This window comes from Rhinoderma darwinii, chromosome 9 (assembly GCF_050947455.1).
Source record: "Rhinoderma darwinii isolate aRhiDar2 chromosome 9, aRhiDar2.hap1, whole genome shotgun sequence".
Taxonomy (NCBI): domain Eukaryota; kingdom Metazoa; phylum Chordata; class Amphibia; order Anura; family Rhinodermatidae; genus Rhinoderma; species Rhinoderma darwinii.
Window position 1 is genome coordinate 23,774,683 of NC_134695.1, and position 21,133 is coordinate 23,795,815.

General features: G+C 40.3%; 1 protein-coding gene across 6 annotated transcripts in view; it reads left to right on the top strand.

Moving 5' to 3' along the window:
• SLC29A2 (solute carrier family 29 member 2) overlaps positions 1-16,926 on the top strand; it is a 110,817-nt gene extending 93,891 nt beyond the window's left edge. For all 6 annotated transcript variants that reach the window (XM_075837377.1, XM_075837373.1, XM_075837372.1 and 3 more), the window contains 2 exons: positions 1,576-1,775; positions 14,669-16,926. In XM_075837377.1, the coding sequence (XP_075693492.1) occupies positions 1,576-1,775; positions 14,669-14,780 (312 nt within the window). In that variant the 3' untranslated portion in view covers positions 14,781-16,926. The remainder of the gene's footprint in view (positions 1-1,575; positions 1,776-14,668) is intronic.
• The last annotated feature ends 4,207 nt before the right edge of the window (positions 16,927-21,133 follow it).

Below are 21,133 nucleotides of genomic sequence, written 5' to 3' on the forward strand. Positions count from 1 at the left end.
CGACTGGTGCATAAGCCACTTTCAGCCCCTTGTGAGAGGGGACATGGATAGAGAGAAGCATTGCCTGTAAATACCTACAGACAGGAAAGACGTTTACCAGCAGTGTCCCCAGTAAAGAATTTGAGATCTTCCACTTAATTGCCGTTGCCGAGGTGTGATCTATAATGCCACCTGCATTTGCAGTTCAGAGTACATAGGTAAAACTATCCAAGAATTTCATAGAAGGATCGGTGAGCGTGTTCTAGACGTCCCAAAAGTCAATGACACCCTGCTGGCAAGACACATCACCAGTTTCCATTACGGGGGACCTTGAATGTGTCAAATTTATAGGTGTAGAGCAGGTGCAGCCATCGGTTAGAAGAGGAGACTGGGAACACCTAGAGGAAATGCTTCGGGAGGGACAAAAGTTAGGGCTAGATGCTCAGGGCTTTTTTAGGGTGATGAGGTTCTTTTTTTCCTACCAATGACAGGAGTTAGAGGATAGCCCATAAACAAGGCATAACGGGGAATAGTGATGTCCCTCCTGCCTCCACAGGCAGGACATCTAAGTGACCCTTCATCCATGGTGCTTGACACATTCAGAACTGGTAAGATAGTTTTTTTTCATACAGTTGACTGATGTGTCGTGTATTATACACTATACAGTAATTTGTAACTGCTGCAAAAGTGTATACTAATCGCCTTTTAGCACAGTGGGGCTATATGTAGTCCTTGCCCCCACAGTTTCTTGCATATCTTTGTGTGTATTGTTTGACTACGCCTTGTTTGGTCTCAACTTTCAATAGGATAGTTGCAAAAAGTAAAGTTTTAACTAAAATATATTCACCCTCTTGACACTATATATGACATTTGGTGAACTCTTGGGGTCTGTACCACTAACAGCCAGAGTACTGGGTTTTTTTTTTTATGGCCGCAATCAGCCGACAAACAAGCAAACACTAGTTAGTCGGCTTAAAAATAATCGTCATTGGCAGGACATCTCCCCATGTGAATAGAGGATGTGCTGCCGACAATATGCAAACTGTATGAGTACTTGATCGTTCGCCCCCATACTGTTTGCATTGGCTCGTGTAAAAGGACCTTTAAACGAACATCGATTGACTTGTTTTATCGACGATCGTTCTGGGCAGAAATCTACCCTCATAAACCAAGGTTAAGGCACTGCTAGGAGTGTTTTATCTAGCATGGGAACAAAGATCAGGCATTTTGAATTCCTTCTGTCAGGACAGACAGGCTGCACCCGTTTTTGGTTAATCGCACAGAATTTAATAAATCTGTATTTAATATGGCTGTATGGCTAGCTTTAGTTTATCAGACCAGTGGTTGGAAAAATAAGAGTAAGAACTGATCCAATCACATTTGTCTCTTTCTCCTTTACCCTGTGTTAATTTTGCAACATGATGGAAGGCCAATCACATAAAAAAAAAAAAAAAGCCTTTAATAAATCAATATTTTTTTACTGTATCCATGCAAATATCAGCTGCAAACTTGTACATGAGCAGTAATGTACTACGTAGTTGCTGGTAAACTATGTTACTGTGTGTACTTGTCTAATTGTATCTTCTCTTTTCCTAGCCTGGTCCTGATTGTAAATACCTACCGTTAATCGCAGCAAGCCGCCTTATATTCGTTCCTCTCTTTATGTTGTGTAACATTCCTGACCGCACCTATCTCTCCACCTACTTCCACAATGATGCCTGGTTTATCATCTTCATGATCTTCTTCTCTGTCAGCAATGGCTACTTCGTATCGCTCCCCATGTGCTTGGCACCCAAGTGAGTAGCAAAATTAAACTAAGGTTATGTTCACACTAGCGTTAAGGGGGTTTTACACTGGGCAAATATCGTGCAGACGAGCGTTAATATAGCGCTTGTTGACGATAATTGCCCTGTGTAAACAGGGGAACAATCAGCGGATGAGCGAGCAAACGCTTGATTATCTGGTCGTATCGTTTTAAAAAAGTTAAATATTATCGTGCTGTATAAACGGAGTCGTGCTGCCGACATGATGATAATGGATGGAGACGAGCGATCGGAGTAACGACCACTCGTCCTCATCCATAGCTTCGTGTGACGGTATCAAGCGAGCGCCGATCAACGATCTCTCGTAAATTGGCGCTCGCTGCACCGGCCGCTTATCGGCCGATGTAAAAGGGCATTTAGTTCTTTTCTGTCAGGTTTCTATTGCTTTTTGAAGGTCAGAATAGTGTATCATGCTGCGTTTTTTGGATTCAGTAAAAAAAAGTAGCTGACAGACCCATCATAAGTCAATGGGAGTAAATAAAAACAATAAAACAATGTGTCTTGGAAAAATATGGCAGCAGTGTGAACAGAACCATGGGATTACAGTGTATGATTATGTGTTGGTCTGACTTGCATTCAGGGTATCATGTATATTCAGTATGATTTTACAATGTAATGATTCTTCAATACCCACACAATAGGCCTTTCTGACTACGCACATTTCTAACATGTCTGATTGATTTCTATTACAATGGCAACAGCTATCATTGCTTCAGGTCATTTACATTCAGTAAATTATTGGTAGATGTTATCAAAATTTGTTGGAAATCCTCAAAAACTGTTGCGTGTAAACCCACCCCATTGTTTGTCTACATAAAGAATCTGGAGGAACCGCTACTTGTATAGCAGCAGCATAGTACCTATAAGGCTGGGTTCACACGACCTATTTTCAGACGTAAACGAGGCGTATTATGCCTCGTTTTACGTCTGAAAATAGGGCTACAATACGTCGGCAAACATCTGCCCATTCATTTGAATGGGTTTGCCGACGTACTGTGCAGACAACCTGTCATTTACGCGTCGGAGTTTGACAGCTGTCAAACGACGACGCGTAAAAATACAGTCTCGTCAAAAGAAGTGCAGGACACTTCTTTCAGACGTAATTTGAGCCGTTCTTCATTGAACTCAATGAAGCACAGCTCAAAATTTACGGCTGTCAGAGAAGCCTCGCAAAATGCGAGGAGGAGCATTTACGTCTGAAACGAGGCAGCTGTTTTCTCCTGAAAACAGTCTGTCATTTCAGACGTAAAAGCCTCTCATCGTGTGCACATACCCTAACACTCAAATCTGTGCACAAGGCAGAAATTTTGGGATTCAGCTACCACATGCACATGTTTTTTGTTTTTTTTAACCCCTTAACGACCGGCGTATAGTGTTTTTACGTCGGCCGTTCAGGGTAGTTCTTCTGAAGCGCCGCCTTTTCACGTCGGCACTTCAGAAGAACTTTCCCCGCATCATGCGGGATGCTGCCGAAGCCCGGGCTGTTAGTAACAGCCTCGGGCTTCAGGGCAACGATCGGAGACCATTAGCAGTTGCCTCCGATCATATTTAACCCCTCAGATGCGGCGCTCAATAGCGAGCGCTGCATCTGAGTGATTTTAGAGGGAGGGGGCTCCCTCTCTCATCCCACTGGCATCCCCGCGTGCATCGCAGGGTGCCGAGGGGTTCTATGGCAGCCTGAGGGCCTAAAAAAGGCCCCCAGGTCTGGCTTTAGTAATTGCCTGTTAGACCATGCCAGAGGCATGACCTAACAGGTGTCTGTCAGTTTTACACTGACCGGCAATAATACACTGCAATAACGAAGTATTGCAGTGTATTATAATAGCGATCAAAAGTGTGCACAGTAAAGTCCCCCAGTGGGACTAAAAATAAAGTTAAATAAAGTTTGAAATAAATAATTAAATGTCCCAAGTAAAAAAATAAATATAACCCCCCACTTTTTCCCCTTACAAAATACTTTATTATGAAAAAAAGTTACTCATATTTGGTATCACCGCGTCCGTAAAGAGCCCAACTATAAAACGATTACATTATTTAACCCGCACGGTGAACGCCGTAAAAAATATAATAATAAACAACGCCAGAATTGCTGTTTTCTGTTCATCCTGCCTTCAAAAGTATTTGATAAAAAGTGATCAAAACGTCGCATCTACTCCAAAATGGTGCCAATAAAAACTACAAGTCGTCCCGCAAAAAAAAGCCCTCATACAACTGCATCAGTCAAAAAATAAAAAAGTTATGGCTCTTAAAATATGGCGACACAAAAGCAAATAATTTTGAAAAAAAAATGTGTTTTTACTGTGTAAAAGTAGTAAAACATAAAAAAATCCATATAAATTTGGTATCGCCACAATCGTAACGACCCGCTGAATAAAGTTATTATGTTATTTATACCACACGGTAAACGGCGTGAAATTAGAAAGCAAAAAAATTGCGAAGTTTCAGCTTTTTCACAGTACCCCACTAAAAAAGTTATTAAAAAGTTAATCAATAAATTATATGTACCCCAAAATGTTGTTATTATAAAATTAACTTGTCCTGCAAAAAAAAAAAGTCCTTATACAAAATTAAAAACATCAGAATTGCTATTTTTTTGGTCCCTTCTTCTCCCACAAAAAAATGAAATAAAAAGTGATCAAAAAGACTCACGTACCCCAAAATTGTACCAATATAAACTGCAGCTCTCCCCGCAAAAAATAAGCCCTCACACGGCTAAATCGACAGAAAAATAAAAACGTTATGGCTCTCAGAATGTGGCGACTAAACTCAAATTTTATTTTTAACAATCCGTTTTTTCCTTGTACAAGTAGTAAAACATAAAGAAAACGATATAAATTTGGTATCGCTGTAATCGTATTGAGCCGCAGAATAAAGTTAAAATGCCGTTTTTACCGTACGGTGAACCCTGTAAAAACAAAACCACCCGAAAGGTTGAGGAATCACTGTTTTTTTCCTATTCCACCCCACATATATTTTTTTTCTCGTTTCCCACTACATTATATGGTACAAAAAATGGTGCTGTGAAAATCTACAACTCGTCCCGCAAAAAACAAGCCCTGATACGGAAATATTGATGGAAAAATAAAAGAGTTATGGCTTTTGGAACGTGGGGAGGAAAAAACAAAAGTGAAAATCCGAAAAATGGCTACGGAGGGAAGGGGTTAAGGTTTAAAATACCTTCGGTATTAAGGGGTTAAACAAATGACCCCGTTGTGTTTACAGTTTTCACTTATTTCATGATCTGGGCTTGCTGAGAGGCATGTGCTGCTCATACTGGTACACCGCTTCTTAGGCTGGGGCTACACACAGACTTTTGTAGTATGATGGTGACAGTCCATAGGAATACAATGAGATTCATACAACTGTCTTGTAAACGATGTATGGGGTGAAGAATAGTTGTGAGTTGCAGGGGTTTCCACCTAGAACATAAAAAAAATGCATCAAGCAGTAAAAAAAAAATTCAAATGCAAAACATTTCTGTACTATCTAGGTACTGTCAACTTTTAATGGGGGGGATCCACTGGGAAATGCCTTTTTGGATTTATTTATTTTTAATATTGAACTTTTGCTTTGGATGAAATACATTAAATATCTGCATCAAAACTGCATTGTATAAACAGTGTATGAGAACTCTCTTGTAATGAACCCTGCAGGAGACAGAACATGATCAGAACAGGTTTTCAGCCTATAGATGTAAACAAAAATATTCATTTCACCGACAACAAGCAGAAGTCTTGAAAGTTGTAAGGAATTAATCCACAAAGTACATACAATGGTTTAAAGTGTAACTGTTTCATTTTTTTTTTTCCCTAAAGATCTAAAGTAGAAGAGAATATAAGAAACTTTGTTTTTTATTAGAGAAAAATGGCACTTTATCCACTTATCAGACTCCTTTCCTCCTCCCCACAGCCTCCTGTGGGGATGTCACTCTTGGGCCTCATTCACACGAGAATATCAGATTCACGCACGTGAAAAACGTGCGTGAATCTGGTCCGTGTGTGAGTTATGCATCAGGGTGCTTTGCGAGTGGCATGCGTTATTCACACACTCGCAAAGGACATCTTTTTTTTAATATATATATATATATATATATATATATATTTATATTTTAATTTGAATTCATGCGCAAATAACGCACTGCACACGCATGTGCATCTGTGTGCGGTGCGTGGTTTTCACGCACCCATTGACTTCAATAGGTGCGTGATAATGCACCAATATAGAACATGCAGTGAGTTTCAGGAAAATTCAGACCAAGTGAACTGTTAGGCCCTATTCACACAACAGGAATGTGATCAGAGTGACGGCCATGCTTTCTGCCGCTCGCTCTCTTCTCACATTGCGAAGTGCATGTGAGGAGGAGGAGGACATTTGTTTTGCTCCCTGTAGGAGCAGAATCCCTAATCCTCGGCCACAGCGTTGCCGAAGCTGTGGCTGGGGATTCCGCTCCTAGAGAAGTCCCTGAATTCACTGTCCATATATGGACAGTGACTTCTGTAGCGGTCCCCTACACCTGAAGCGGAACCCCCGGAGCTGTGGTAGGTGATTCCGATCCAGGAGAAGTCCCTGACTTCACTGTCTATATATGGACAGTAACGTCAAGGATTTCTCCTGGAGCGGCAGAATCCCCGGTGCTGTGGCCGTCGATTCCGATCCAGGAGAAGTCCCTGACTTCACTGTCCATATATGGACAGTGACGTCAGAGACTTCTGAAGCGGAATCCCCGGTCACTGCCATCCCTGACACAGCTGTGGCCGGTGATTCAGCTCTAGGAGACGTCCCTCACTATATGGACAGTGATGTCAGGGACTTCTCCTCGAGCGGTCTTCTACAGTGGCTATCTACGGGAAGGGGGGTTGCCATCTACGGGGGATGCTATGTACAAGAGGGCTATTTGGCACTACCTAGAGGGGGGCTGTATGGCACTACCTAGAGGGGCTGTGGCAGTATCCACAGAGGGCAGTGTGTGGCAGTATCTACAAGGGGGCAGTGTGTGGCAGCATCTTCAGGGGGGCAGGCTGTGGCAATATCTACAGGGGCGCTGTGTGGCATTATCTACAGGGTGGCTGTGACAGTATCTACAGGGGGCTGTGTGGCAAAAAATTGGGAAATAAAATTCATCCGTTTTTAAAACGTACAGGGAAAAAAACTGATCCAAAACGGGTCAAAATTGGTAAGGGTAAGTTCACACGTCTTATTTTCAGGCTGATTTTGGAGCAGAAAAGCCTAGTTTTACGCTCCAAAATATGCTTGAAATAAGTCTGCAAACAGTTTCCAATTGAATTCACATGAGACTTATTTTTACCCTGCTGAACTAAAAAAAGCCTCGTAAAAAGAAGCTTCGTAAAAAGTAGCATGTCACTTCTTGAGGCGTTTTTTGGAGCTGATTTTCCATTGACACTATGAAAAACGCCTCAAACATGCAAAAAGGGCCAAAATCGGTAAAAACGGAAACGCAAAACAGCCGAGAAAAACAGACCAAAACGGCAGTTTTTATCGGCCGACACTCAGACCCTGTTGTGTAAATAGAGCCTAATGCTCTATTCACACGACAGGGTCCGAGTCTCAGCCGACAAAAAAGGACGTTTTGGTCCGTTTTTTCGTGGCCGCTTTGCATCCGTTCCGGGCCGTGTTTCCGTTTTTAACAGCCGATTTTTGACCCGTTTTGCATCGGTTATTTTTGCTGTCTGTTTTAAAAACCGATGAGTTTAATTTGTCATTTTTTTGTCACACACTGCCCTCTGTAGATAATGCCACACACTGCCCTCTGTAGATAATGCCACACACTGCCCTCTGTAGATAATGCCACAAACTGCCCTCTGTAGATAATGCCACAAACTGCCCTCTGTAGATAATGCCACACACTGCCCTCTGTAGATAATGCCACACACTGCCCTCTGTAGATAATGCCACACACTGCCCTCTGTAGATAATGCCACATACTGCCCTCTGTAGATAATGCCACACACTGCCCTCTGTAGATAATGCCACACACTGCCCTCTGCAGATAAAGCCCCCTTGTAGATAGAGCCACTGTAGCTTCGGCAACGCTGTGGCCGGGGATTAGAGGGATTCCGCTCCTACAAGGAGCTACAGTGGTTCTGTCTACTAGGGGGGTGCTATCTACAAGGGAGCTGTGGCACTACCTACAGCAAAAAAAGAGCGTCCGAAAGCACCGCTGTCACTCGGATCACATCCAAGAGACGGCTGTGCTTTACACGGCTCCATAGACTTCCATGGGAGCTGCGCGGGCCGGGAGAACAGCCCAAAATATTTAATTGTCCCGTAAAAATAAAGTCCTGATGTGGCTGTGTCACCTAAAAAAATTAAATAGTTATGACTTTTTGAAAGCGGGGAGGAAAAAACAAAAGCTTAAAAAGGAAAATTAGTCTGGTCCTGAAATGGTTAAAAACTCCTTAATTTTAACTTTTTTATAAAAAAAAAAATCGCATGTTACATTTATCTAAACTTGTTATCTATGGGAGGGGGGGAGGGTCCGTTGTCATTTTCTGTTGCCCCTGGTCTGGTCACGTCCTGCATACGTGTGCTGCTGACCAGGTCGTTCATGCGCAGTAACAGTCATGCCGTCGTCTCTGCATGTCCTATACACTGTGGATCAGAACGTCCTCTGGGCATGCACAGGATGGCTTCATTCCTCTGCAATCTACGCAGTCCGTATTAACAATGACATAAGCAGACAGCATGATGGCTCACCACTGATTATTTAGTTTAGCCATGCTGCTATAAAAGCCAAGATGCTCTGCGTGCACGCTCCCTGTTCTTGTAGGTATACGAATCCTCCTAAGTGCAGAGTAAAAGAAAGGGCAAGCTCCTTGGGTCTAGAGCCGCTGATAAGATATCGATAAAATCCACGACTGCTACAAAGATTTATCTTTGTATATTTATTTTGTTTTTTGGATAAAATAAATACATTAAAAATAAGTGCTACGCGTTTCAAGACCGGACCGTTCTCTTCATCAGGCAAGAAAAACCGCTCTGCCGCTTACTCAAAGAGAAAGAAGTTAGGAGGATGTGGGTACGTCTGTTGTGTCTGCACCAGCTTTATCTTTATGCTGGGTCCTGGCAGAGCAGCTCTTCTCACATCCTTCTGGCATAAGGAACCCAACAGCACAAGGTGTTATAATTCATCTGTACTTGAGTTCCTAGTGCTCGGAGAATGTGTGCAGGGATGCTGTGCCAGGATCGCTGTAGTCTTTTAGGCAGAGTGCAAAGGACATGCCAGTGGTCACATGGGGGCAGGCTGTTAGCCCTTTCCCTAACCATGCTATGTAGAATAGAAAAGAGACACGGCGCCGCAAATGAGAATCTGATAATTATCAGAAGAATGGTGAGTGCGGTGATTCCGCTTACCTCGGGTGGTGGACACCTTAAGGTGTCAATACGGCTTGGAAAGCTGCAGCCAGGTCCACGTCACAGTCAAAGCTTGTTTGCTGTCAATGTTATGGTGCGATTAGGTTGAGAAAAACGGGACCAACGGCGCTGCTTGGTTAAAGATAATCCACAACTATTCCAGTGGGTAAAGTAATAAAAGGATTTATTGATGACAGGCTACGCGTTTCGACGCCGTACCGGCGTCTTCCTCAGGCCGATGCAGACTGTGCGGTTCCAGCCTTATTTATACACTAAGGCAAGGAAGAAAGACCGCCAGAAAGCTATCAGGTCAAAGGTCATATAAACAAAAACAGAAAACACAAGAAAAACATCAACATGATACATTTAAAAAACCACTTTTGCATAACGATTGGGTATATAGCAGTCAAAAGAATTGCACATTTTAAAAGATTTTTAGAAATTTTTGATTTTTAAAAGACATATATTGTTTATGCCAGCACACAAACTGACACGCCATTAACAAGGCTCCACATAAGAGGGACTTTTCGGGCCAAAATGCTGACTTTTATTTGTACAACTAGTTGTGGTTAAACAACAGTCATAGGGTTAGTAATAAATTGAGGATTTGGTTATTTGATAGTGTATCGATGTAAACTCCAGGGGCTGCTAAGTCAGAAGCGTCCCTGGTTACCACGGATCGTAATAAGTACGGAGGCCGGGATGGATCAAAAGCTTGTAATGAACCACACAGTTGGAACGCATGAAGCTACGGTCCTCGATACAAAAGAATCGGAAGGGGAGCGAGGTGTCAGGAGTGTCGATGACCCGTAATAGAAATAATATGAAGGGACATTTAAATAGTTAAAACTGGATGAGAGCCCTTGTTTAAGATAGATATTATTAAAAAGCATGATAGTACTGGTTTGAATATAAATCTGGTTTGTATATAAATCAATAGTTAGCTAAAATGAAGAGATTATATGCCGTGATCAGAAGAAAGCTTGCTTTTACGATTGGAGGACACAATGTGATTAAGTTGGGGTATGATCAAATAATATATATAATAGATCCCTAGATTTTTACCCATAGGATAGAGCAATGTAATATAATAGTATAATATATCTAGACCGTAGATTATATGTTTAGATAGAAAGGATGAATTTGTATTAATATTTGTACATGAATTTGTTTCAATCCGATTTTGTAAAAATCTTGTACTATACAAGGACAGGGTGGTTCATAAATACATAGAGGAAAGAGATATTCCGTGAATACGGATACCTTGGTTACTAATTTTTCCAGAGCATTTTGTATATATTTGTTTTTTAAAAACATAGTTTTTTGTTTGTTCTATTTGAGATTAGTTTCAATTTTTATATATATTTTATATTTTTATATATATATATATATATATATATATATGTTAGATATTATTTTTAATTTATTCTAGTGCGGACTCTGTGAGGTCATTCAAACCTTTCGGATGTAGGGTTTCTAATTTGTAAATCCAAAAATTCTCTCTTTGCTTTAGTCTGGTGAATCTGTCTGGTAGGTCTAATGGTATCTGTTCGATAGGTGTGACCTTGATATTTGAAAAATTACATTTATGCTTGTGCATGCAATGGCGGGACACGCTTTGTTTTAAAAAACCCTTAGTGACATTGAACCTGTGTTTATTTATACGGTTTCTCAGAGTTTGTGTGGTCCGACCTACATACTGGAGATTACAAGTGCATTCAAGCAGGTAAACGATATAGGAGCTCCCGCAATTTAGAAAGTCTTTTATTATGAATTTTTCCCCGGTCGTTGTTGAGAAGTATTCTCTGCATTTATTTGTAATGTTATTGCAGCATAGACATCTATTTTGGCCACATCGGTAAGAGCCCTTCAAATCTCTCGTTAGGCTCGGGTTGGATGTGTTTATTTTCCGCAGTTTACTAGGGGCTATTATATTTTGGATAGTTTTCGCCCGCCTATATGTGATATTGGGTTTGGCTGGTATTAGTGGTTTTAAAAAGGGGTCATTGGTCAAAATATGCCAATGTTTTTGGAGAATGGTAGCGATGGTATTGCTCCCTTTTGTGAATGCAGTGATGAAGTTTGTTTTAACCATTTTTAGACTTGATTTATTCTTGGTATTTGTGTGTTTTACTTGAATGCATTCTTTTTGTGTAAGACTCCTGGCTTTGGACTCTGCACCTTCAATGAGACTCTTGGGGAAGCCTTTCTCCAAAAATCTCTGGTGTAAAATCCTACATTCTTGGTCAAAGGTTACATCATCTGAACAGTTCTTTCTAATTCGTCGGTATTGGCCGAACGGTATGTTTCTAAGCCACGGGGGATAGTGTGCACTTTTAAAATCGAGATAGCTATTTACATCGACCATTTTAAAATGGGTCCTAGTTGTAAAATGGCCATTATTTTTTCCTATTGTTAAGTCTAAAAAATCTATGTTTGTGTCCGAGAAGTTGTGGGTAAAAGTGAGGCCAAAGTTGTTATTATTTAGAACCCCTATAAAATCACTGGCAGTATTGGAGTCGCCCTTCCATATAAAAAACAAATCATCGATAAAACGTTTATAAAGTAGAATTTTATCTCTAAAAACATGTTCGCTGAGAATGAGGGCTTCTTCAAAAGCCCCCATGTAAAGGTTTGCATACGAGGGGGCAAACCGTGTCCCCATTGCGCATCCCTTTATTTGTTTGTAGAATTTTCCATCGGAGTTAAAAACATTGTGGGTTAAAATAAAATCTACACAATCTATGATGAAATTAAGTTGTAAGTTTGATTTTTATTTTAACCCACAATGTTTTTAACTCCGTTTTATCGATGATTTGTTTTTTATATGGAAGGGCGACTCCAATACTGCCAGTGATTTTATAGGGGTTCTAAATAATAACAACTTTGGCCTCACTTTTACCCACAACTTCTCGGACACAAACATAGATTTTTTAGACTTAACAATAGGAAAAAATAATGGCCATTTTACAACTAGGACCCATTTTAAAATGGTCGATGTAAATAGCTATCTCGATTTTAAAAGTGCACACTATCCCCCGTGGCTTAGAAACATACCGTTCGGCCAATACCGACGAATTAGAAAGAACTGTTCAGATGATGTAACCTTTGACCAAGAATGTAGGATTTTACACCAGAGATTTTTGGAGAAAGGCTTCCCCAAGAGTCTCATTGAAGGTGCAGAGTCCAAAGCCAGGAGTCTTACACAAAAAGAATGCATTCAAGTAAAACACACAAATACCAAGAATAAATCAAGTCTAAAAATGGTTAAAACAAACTTCATCACTGCATTCACAAAAGGGAGCAATACCATCGCTACCATTCTCCAAAAACATTGGCATATTTTGACCAATGACCCCTTTTTAAAACCACTAATACCAGCCAAACCCAATATCACATATAGGCGGGCGAAAACTATCCAAAATATAATAGCCCCTAGTAAACTGCGGAAAATAAACACATCCAACCCGAGCCTAACGAGAGATTTGAAGGGCTCTTACCGATGTGGCCAAAATAGATGTCTATGCTGCAATAACATTACAAATAAATGCAGAGAATACTTCTCAACAACGACCGGGGAAAAATTCATAATAAAAGACTTTCTAAATTGCGGGAGCTCCTATATCGTTTACCTGCTTGAATGCACTTGTAATCTCCAGTATGTAGGTCGGACCACACAAACTCTGAGAAACCGTATAAATAAACACAGGTTCAATGTCACTAAGGGTTTTTTAAAACAAAGCGTGTCCCGCCATTGCATGCACAAGCATAAATGTAATTTTTCAAATATCAAGGTCACACCTATCGAACAGATACCATTAGACCTACCAGACAGATTCACCAGACTAAAGCAAAGAGAGAATTTTTGGATTTACAAATTAGAAACCCTACATCCGAAAGGTTTGAATGACCTCACAGAGTCCGCACTAGAATAAATTAAAAATAATATCTAACATATATATATATATATATATATATAAAAATATAAAATATATATAAAAATTGAAACTAATCTCAAATGGAACAAACAAAAAACTATGTTTTTAAAAAACAAATATATACAAAATGCTCTGGAAAAATTAGTAACCAAGGTATCCGTATTCACGGAATATCTCTTTCCTCTATGTATTTATGAACCACCCTGTCCTTGTATAGTACAAGATTTTTACAAAATCGGATTGAAACAAATTCATGTACAAATATTAATACAAATTCATCCTTTCTATCTAAACATATAATCTACGGTCTAGATATATTATACTATTATATTACATTGCTCTATCCTATGGGTAAAAATCTAGGGATCTATTATATATATTATTTGATCATACCCCAACTTAATCACATTGTGTCCTCCAATCGTAAAAGCAAGCTTTCTTCTGATCACGGCATATAATCTCTTCATTTTAGCTAACTATTGATTTATATACAAACCAGATTTATATTCAAACCAGTACTATCATGCTTTTTAATAATATCTATCTTAAACAAGGGCTCTCATCCAGTTTTAACTATTTAAATGTCCCTTCATATTATTTCTATTACGGGTCATCGACACTCACCAGTCCTGACACCTCGCTCCCCTTCCGATTCTTTTGCATCGAGGACGGTAGCTTCATGCGTTCCAACTGTGCGGTTCATTACAAGCTTTTGATCCATCCCGGCCTCCGTACTTATTACGATCCGTGGTAACCAGGGACGCTTCTGACTTAGCAGCCCCTGGAGTTTACATCGATACACTATCAAATAACCAAAACCTCAATTTATTACTAACCCTATGACTGTTGTTTAACCACAACTAGTTGTACAAATAAAAGTCAGCATTTTGGCCCGAAAAGTCCCTCTTATGTGGAGCCTTGTTAATGGCGTGTCAGTTTGTGTGCTGGCATAAACAATATATGTCTTTTAAAAATCAAAAATTTCTAAAAATCTTTTAAAATGTGCAATTCTTTTGACTGCTATATACCCAATCGTTATGCAAAAGTGGTTTTTTAAATTTATCATGTTGATGTTTTTCTTGTGTTTTCTGTTTTTGTTTATATGACCTTTGACCTGATAGCTTTCTGGCGGTCTTTCTTCCTTGCCTTAGTGTATAAATAAGGCTGGAACCGCACAGTCTGCATTGGCCTGAGGAAGACGCCGGTACGGCGTCGAAACGCGTAGCCTGTCATCAATAAATCCTTTTATTACTTTACCCACTGGAATAGTTGTGGATTATCTTTAACCAAGCAGCGCCGTTGGTCCCGTTTTTCTCAACCTAATCGCACCACTTTCCCTAACCAGGAAGTCACATTGGGGGGAGTAGCAGCAATTTTGGCGCTACAGGAGGGTAAGAAAATAGATTATTTATTTTTTTACGTTAAGAATATGTAATAATTTTTAAAACATCCGTTTAGCTGTAATAACTCAATTTAATAATAGCATGAGGTGAGACAACCCCTTTAAGCTTTATTTACGCAAAACTCTGCCTTAAATAACCTTTTGTTTCTTTCTAGGAAAGTTTTGCCACATGAGAGTGAAACAACAGGTGCCCTCATGACCTTTTTCCTTGCATTGGGACTGTCCGTGGGAGCAGGCCTATCCTTTGGCTTCAAAGTACTTTTATAAGTAGAAGACATGAAGTTCATCTGATACATATAATAATTATTCTGTTCCGACCCTTAGTTGTGTTCTACAAGAGAAATCTGCACTGATCTCTCCCGTTTACTTCAATTTTTTTTAATCTTTTACTCATTTTACCGTTTATTGTCCTTTTTAGTCTGAGTTCACACTCGTATTGTGGCTTCAGATTATTATAAAAAGCCACACCGCTCTCCCGCATCCATTGCACAACGATTGATACCACCAGCGCCCAACGGACCCCATTGAGACTGCCGATTGGGCCACTGAACGGAGCCTCTGACGGCAGAGTGAACAAAGCCTTATCCCAAGAGTTTTTAACCACCTTATTTATCATTGCTGCTACATTTTCATCTGTAGGAAAACTATATTTAACAATGTTATTTAAGTTAACCGAAATCCGTTTTTGGTTATTCTTTATGCTATTGAGGATAGGAGAGCGTATGTAGCATTTGGGAAGCTATAGTCTGTTAAAGGGGTATTCCCATCTCAGACATTTATGGGATAACCACAGGATATGGCATAATTAATAGATGTGGGTTTTACCTCTGCGACCCACACCCATCTTCAGAAAGGGTCCCTCTGACCCCCATCCTACATTCTGTGGCTGGGCTCCAGACCTAAATGAATAGAAGTTAAAGAAACCATGTAGCACAGAGATCTACGCTGTTTCCCCAGCTCCTGAGTTCCAGAAACAGTGTAGCTTGCTGTGGTACGCTATTTCCGGAACTTGCATTCACTTTTTTGGGAGTCCTGGAAACAGCAAAGCAAAAACCGGCTCCACTGTTTTTGTAAAAAAAAAAAAAACAGTCAACACGTAACTCTGTGGCCAGGGTCAGCGGCGGTTGGTAGGACTGGGGGCCCCATTCTAAAGATAGGTGTGCTACCCAGAGGATGTTTGAGACATTTATGGCATATCGTGTGGATATTCCATATATCTCCGCGATAGGAATACCGCTTTAAACTTTTATGTTATCTATAGGAAAGAGTAAAATGTATAAACGCCATCACAAAGATCAAAGTGTGGACCACTCATATTATAGAGTTTGTATAGCAATTGTACCACTTCCTGCGCCATTTGAATGTAAGTTATGTATCAGAAACTTAAATATTCAGGGCTCAGATTAGACCATATGTCATAACCCCAATGAATGGGATCAAAAGGACCACATTTTCTGATTATGATACTAAAATAAATTGATTAAATAATATATGCAGGGCTGGTGTAGTCATCTTCCAGCTTTTCTAAATGGTCCACATGGGTCTAATTTTTGAGTTAACATTTCTTTTCTAATATTTAAATTTTGCCAAAGTCTCCTAAAGGTCAAACAGTCCAGATTTATTGTCGTTTCTTTAATGTTTATCTCGTCAACTATTGTTTATAGGATTTTAAAGGGAATAAACAAATGCAACATTTTGTTTTATTTTTAGAAATGTATTTTTATTAGCTTTTGGGTTAGAAAGGGAACACACACATTGAATACTAAAGGGGTAGTTATCAATGAATATGTAGTTCTAATGCAATCATGGATAAGTAACTGAATTTATATTTACTCTTGGGTTGCGTGCTGCTGTATTGTTGACGCAACCTTCATATATTATGTGTTCGCAGTGTGAATGCTTGTTTCTATTTTAATATATTTTATATTCATCTATATCCTATTATAGACATCTTCGGTCTTACTGGCTAAATATTTAAGAATAATCAATCAAGATGAGTATGTATGTCACGGCACTATTCAGTGTTAATTTTAGGATTCCGGAGTGTGAACTTCACAGATCCATTGGACATGACTTATTAGCAGATATGAATGTCCTGGTACAGGAAATATGCCAAGACCTTTATTTGTTACAGCCAGCACTTAAATCATTTATCTGCTACCTGAAAATCGAATGCAATGGTGTGAACCATCAGAAATTTGTGAGTAATTCTGTTATGAGCAGGTATATCTATAGACAAATAATTGCTCATAGGCTGTTGCTTGAAGTGGAACTGGTAAGAAGTAAATACTATACTTTGTAACTTTTACGCTTAGTTTGAAATCTTATTTTATTGTTAATTATGTGAAATTCTGAAAACTGGAAGAAACTAACTTAGCATTTTGTCCGTTTATTTTTGTATGAATTTTTATAATAAACATCAGTTTTTTTTGTATGGTCTTATTTAACAATTGATTTATAAAGTATTTGAAATGGTTAACTGCTAAATAATAACCCATTAACACATGCCATCCTCATCAGGTTATCTACACTCCTCAACATTGAAATTGCAACACCAAGAAGGAAAAGTTTTGTAATTGCGGAATTCACAAGATCAATAGACATTTTAATGATATGCAAATGATAAAAAAAATGGAAACAAAATATTCCAAACATCTTGATTTTTTTCAGTATAGAGTGTAAGCGACACGCGCTGAAATACACACACTTACACGCCTTGTCATGCTATCAATGAGATTATTAACCCGTTAGAGACCGCCCCATAGTGTTTTTACGTCGGTCACTAATGGACTTTATTCCGATGCAATAGATTTTTTACCTCGCTGCATCGGAATAGATAAACAGAGCAGGGAGCTGTCAAATCTCCCTGCCCTCAGCTGTCAGAGGTAGCTGAGGGCGTCCCTGCTCGAACGTGTGAGATCGATATTAGTATCGATCTCACCCGTTTAACCCCTCAAATGCGGCGCTCAATAGCGTGCACCGCATCTGAGTGGTTTTGGAGAGAGGGCGGGAGCTCCCTCTCATCCCACCGGCACCCGGCGATAAGATCACCGAGTGTCTGTGTCTCCGATGGCAGCCGGGGGCCTAATAAAGGCCCCCAGGTCTGCCTGTAGTGAATGCCTGCTAGGCCATGCCTCTGGCATGACCTAGCAGATGCCTGTTCGTTTTACACAGAGAGGCATAATACACTGCAATACAGTATTGCAGTGTATTATAAATGTGATTGGATGATCGCATATTGAAGTCACCTAGTGGGACTATTAAAAAAAAAAAGTTTCATAAAAAGTAAAAAAAAATTAAAAACCCACTTATCTCCCTTACAAACTGCTTTATTATTAAAAAACTAAATAAAGTAAAAAAAGTTACACATATTTGGTATTGCCGCGTCCGTAATGACCCCGACTATAAATTTCTATGTACCCAAAAATGGTGCTATTAAAAATTACAACTTGTCCCGCAAAAAACAAGACCTTGTACCGCTGTGTCGATGCAAAAATAAAAAGGTTATAGCTCTTAGAATGTGACGATGGAAAAACTTAAAAAATGGCTTGGTCGTTAGGGTCTAAAATAGGCTGATCATTAAGGGGTTAATGGTTGTCTGTGCAATGTTATGTTACGCTGAATGCACTTGTGCACGCAAATCATCAAGATCGGCTGCTGGCGGCTCCCATTGCAATTTGCAACCAATGATGTCACAGATGTGCTCAATGGGAGACAAGTCCAGAGAAGCTTCAGGCCATGGTAGCACGTTTAGGCCACGCAGGCTGCTCACAGTAGCACGAGCAACATGCGGTCTGGCGATGTAATGTTGAAAAACTACTTCTGAGACACATTGGCGAAATGGCTGTACCACTGGTTCCACCGTAAAATCAATGTAATGCCGAGCTGTTGCTGTACCTGAAAGGAAGACTAGAGGGGTCCGGTTACTGTAAGACAGGTTTGACATTCCCTTGTGAAGGCCTCTTCATGGCGTTGCCCATGTGGTCTCCAGACCAATCTCCGACTATCATTGCGTCTGAGACAAAAGCGTGACTCATAGCTGAAGAGGATAGACCTCTATTGCTGTGCACCATGTTAGCCTTTGAGAGCAGTGGCGTGTGGTCAATGGAACACCTGTAGCTGGACATCTGGCTCGTAGTCCAATGTCGTGCAAACGCCTTCTGATGGTTTGTGTTGAAACTGGGCAGCACATCCCAAGCCTAAGGCTGCAATCAATTTCACTTGCAGTACAGAATGGATCACTACCCGCCATTCTTCCAATCAGACGATCTGTCTGTACAGAGGTTCGCCTCCGCACCTCTTTCTGTCATCCCCATTCGTTGTTTTTCTCCCAACCGCCGGGACATTCAACGTTGAACAGTGCTGACATCTCGGCCTAGGCGCGTAGTTATCTGCCGGAGTGATAAACCAAGGCCTCTCAGTTCAAGGATTCAGTCCCCTCAGTTTGCAACAAGTAGCGATAACTGGCACGTTGACGAACAAGAGGCATTGTACAATCATCCCACACCACTTAATCTGATTTTTGAGGTTTCATGTGGCTCAAAAACTTTGCCTTCCATCTGGCTTTTATGCCCCTCCACAAGCCACAGATTGGAGCTCGGTGCTTGAAAATTTGATCATTTGCAGATCTTCGCAAAACCTGCTACTTCGTCGATTTGCATAACCTTACAGTTTGCCCTTTTTGGTTTTGCAATTTCATTGTTGAGTGTATTGCCTGCCTGCCTGCACTGATAGATCTAACTGCCGGGATGCAAAGGGTCACTGTAGCCAGGAAAATAATCCGCTCCATAGCGTTTGATTTAGCGGTTAATCTGAAAATTCTTTACAAGGACTGGCAGAACACTTTAGAACTTGTTCATAAATATTTTACGAATTTCTAATATTGTGTAAGCTGCATCATATACATTTGGGAGAAGGGAATCCGTGTTTTTGAGACTCCTATGCTTCAGAGAGCAAGTGCAGAGCACTGTATGCAAATGACTGGGAACCTAATAACTTAGGTTTATTTTGGTCAGTCACCTAACCTGTTGCATTCCCAGGACATGAGTTATTGAAAATTTAGTGTGGTGTGCAAAGTAAGTACTTGGCAGCTTAGATGCTGCTTTCTCTTGTAAATAATCCTTGTGTAACATGAGAAATAAGGGGACAAATACAGATGTTCACTAGTTTAATGGAAACATGCTTCAAACAAAAGAGCTGCTGGAATTAATTACTATTAGGGCTTATTTTGATGAATGTGATATACGTCCGTGTAACGCGCGTGATTTTCACGCATCTCGCACGGACCTATGTTAGTCTATGGGGCCGTGCAGACTGTCCGTGAGTTTCTCGCAGAGTGTGTCCGCTGCGTAAAACTCACGACATGTCCGTTATTTGTGCGTTGTTCGCGCATTACGCACCCATTGAAGTCAATGGGAGAGTGACATTCACGCGCAGCACACGGAAGCACTTCCGTGGGACAAGCGTGATTCACGCAACAGCAGTAAAAATTATGAATGAAAACAGAAAAGCACCACGTGCTTTTCTGTATACAAACAGAGTGTCATAATGATGGCGGCTGCGCGAAAATCATGCAGCCACGCATCATACGCAGCCGACACATGGAGCTGTTAAGTACCTTTTGTGTGCGCAAAATGCTGCGTTTTTTGCGTGCGCAAAAGGCACACGCTCGTGTAAATCCGGCCTTAGAAACAGGATAGGTTAGACGCTATAATATTTAGCTAGCCTTCGTTTCTCAATGTTAGGGCTAATTCAGATGAACGTGGGGAAATTTGGACATGATAAAGTCTGTTTTTCTAGTTCGCGTTGCCCCCATGCGGGTCCCGTTTTAACGGATCCCTACAGACTTGAGTCTATGGAGGGATCCGTGAAAACGGAAGAAAATAGGACATGTTCTAGTTTTTCAACGAACCCTTAAGACTGGGTTAAAACCATGGCCGTGTGAACGGCCCCATTGCAATACATGTATCCGTGAGATGGCCGTTGTTTTAACGGCTGTCATACGGATGTATTCTACGTTCGTCTGGATAAGGCCTTGGGGTGGTTTCACACTGTTTTTAGGAAAAATGCCATTTTTTATTTTTTTTGTGGTGCTTTTTACAATTTATAAAAGAGGAGTAGTCGCCCATAGCAACTACTCAGATTCCAGCTCTCATTTTTCATAGGCCCTCTTTTAAAAAAAAAATTAAATATTAAAGCTGCAACCTGGTTATGGACAACTGTTCCACTTTTTCTTTGCGCCAACTTTATAAAATCTCCCCCATTGTGTTTCAAAGTAATCCTGAGGCCAGGTTCATGCATTGCCCTTCTTTTTTTTTTTTTTTTTGCCAATCTTCATTGTGAGATTTAAACGTCTGAATGTTAGCTGTGAGTAAATACAAAAAAAAATCGACATTTTCATTCACACATTGGAGCACATTTATCAAAACAATGATGCCACTAGTGTTTAGTGCGGAACCATATTTAATAAGCCACCCACCACTTTTCTTGACACCTGCAAGATATTTGTATTTATGTGAAAAACTAGATATGGTTTTGAATTTCCACTGTGTGAGACTGATATACGAGTATTTTTCCTTATAGAAAAGTGGTCTGCGCCTGGTTAAAGACGCACTCCAGCA